At 42.8% G+C, this 1,614-nt stretch overlaps 1 protein-coding gene across 1 annotated transcript in view; it reads left to right on the top strand.

The window, feature by feature from the left end:
- LOC119581705 (angiotensin-converting enzyme-like) overlaps positions 1–1,614 on the top strand; it is a gene marked incomplete in the record, with an annotated part of 37,897 nt that overhangs the window by 26,796 nt on the left and 9,487 nt on the right. Inside the window, 1 exon segment of the mRNA XM_037929830.1 lies at positions 1,366–1,524. Within this exon segment, the coding sequence (XP_037785758.1) occupies positions 1,366–1,524 (159 nt within the window).

The following is a 1,614-nucleotide window of genomic DNA, read 5'->3' as shown; positions in this document are numbered from 1 at the left end:
CACGAAAATGTGCATATTTAGATTTTTGTTTGCGTGCGTGTTCTTTTGGGTCTGAGTTTTGGCGCCATACATTTATCCGCATGCGTGCGTGCAGCATTATCAGATTAACGACACACCCTTGTTGAACTAAACACCAGACGGTCTACTAGTTTTAAACGTCGCCATAACAGTGCAACGACATATTTTCAAGGTGACACTTGCTGGCTCCTTGAAAGTGTTGAATCGTATTGTTTCTTTCCTCCGCCTAAGTTGCCGCCATTGTGACGTCACGGAGGGAGGGTGCGGGATAATTTTAGTGGAATTCGTTAATGATTAAAAAATAATTATAAAGTCACACCTTTTCAATAACGGGACAAACGCTTTATTTTAGGTCTATGCAATTAGTTTATCCAGTACATTGTGGATTATAGATCATCAAATATGATACGAGAACATAAAGATAATTGTGAAGATTAATTGTGAATATAATCTCATGCATAGTCTTATATTCATAACGCCACTTATAGTCTTCATAAAAGAAAGGAAATAATTATCGTTTTCTTACAACACGTCATGCAAGCTGTTCCTGAGACAGTCACAGCCTCAGATTTACATGTCATTTTTTCACATAACATCACAGCTTGTATTTCTTTATCAAATACCTTTTCTTACCTTACATTCATGCCCTTGCCAGTTATTTTCCCTTGTCGACTTGTATAACCCGTTCCATGTACCGAAGCCCCAGACCCTTATAATTAGTTTTCCCTTATCTCATTTCCGTTTTCCCTTATCTATGGCTTTCAAGTCTGTACAGCTCTCGTTTTCTATTGTCAGAGCCTCAAACACTCATAGCTTGTTTTCCATTCTTATTGTTCCATCAGAGCTTCAAGTCAGTTCGTCTCAATTCTCTTTTTTCGGTGTCTCATGCTCTCAAAACTCATCTTCTTTTGCGAAAAGCTCAAATTCTCAGAGCCATTTTTCCCTTAGTTTCAAACTCTCATTATCTCGTCTTTCCATCTGGAAGACTCATGCCCTCACAACCCGTTTTCCCTTGACAGACTGATAACCTGGCAGCTCGTTTTCCCTTTTATCCCACCTTACCACAGCACCTCGGCTCATTTCTCCGTTATTTTTTCAAAGCATCATGCCTTCATCAACAACACGCTTTCTCTTGCCAAAAACCACCCGCTCTCATAGCTCGTTTTCAAACGCTCACCCTAATATCCTTCCTGTTCGTTTTCCCTTAACCCCCACCTAACCTAAAACCAGCACTTAAACCAAACACGGACACCCCCCTCCTTCCCCCCTTCACCCCCTTACCCTAAACCCCCAATATTCCTGCAGCAACGCCCCTGAATATCTCTCTCTCTTCCTCGCCTCCTCCAGTTATCGCGACAGATGGAGTGGTCGCGGTTTCATCGTCAGAAATGGGACCAGGCCACGACCTTCGCGTGGAAGAACTTCTCCTCGGCGCCTGTGCGGAGGATGTTCTCCTTCGTCACGGTGTTGGGAAGAGCCGCCCTGCCTGAGGATAAGCTGAAGGAGGTATACTCTTAGGGTGCCTGCATGACTTTGCTGTTGGTATTATAAGGCGTTGAGAAGATGACGTGTAAAATCTTATTGAGTTTGTTACTC

Source organism: Penaeus monodon, chromosome 15, assembly GCF_015228065.2.
Source record: "Penaeus monodon isolate SGIC_2016 chromosome 15, NSTDA_Pmon_1, whole genome shotgun sequence".
Classification (NCBI taxonomy): domain Eukaryota; kingdom Metazoa; phylum Arthropoda; class Malacostraca; order Decapoda; family Penaeidae; genus Penaeus; species Penaeus monodon.
Note: the sequence above shows the minus strand (reverse complement) of the source record. Positions and strands in the feature narration are given on the sequence as shown.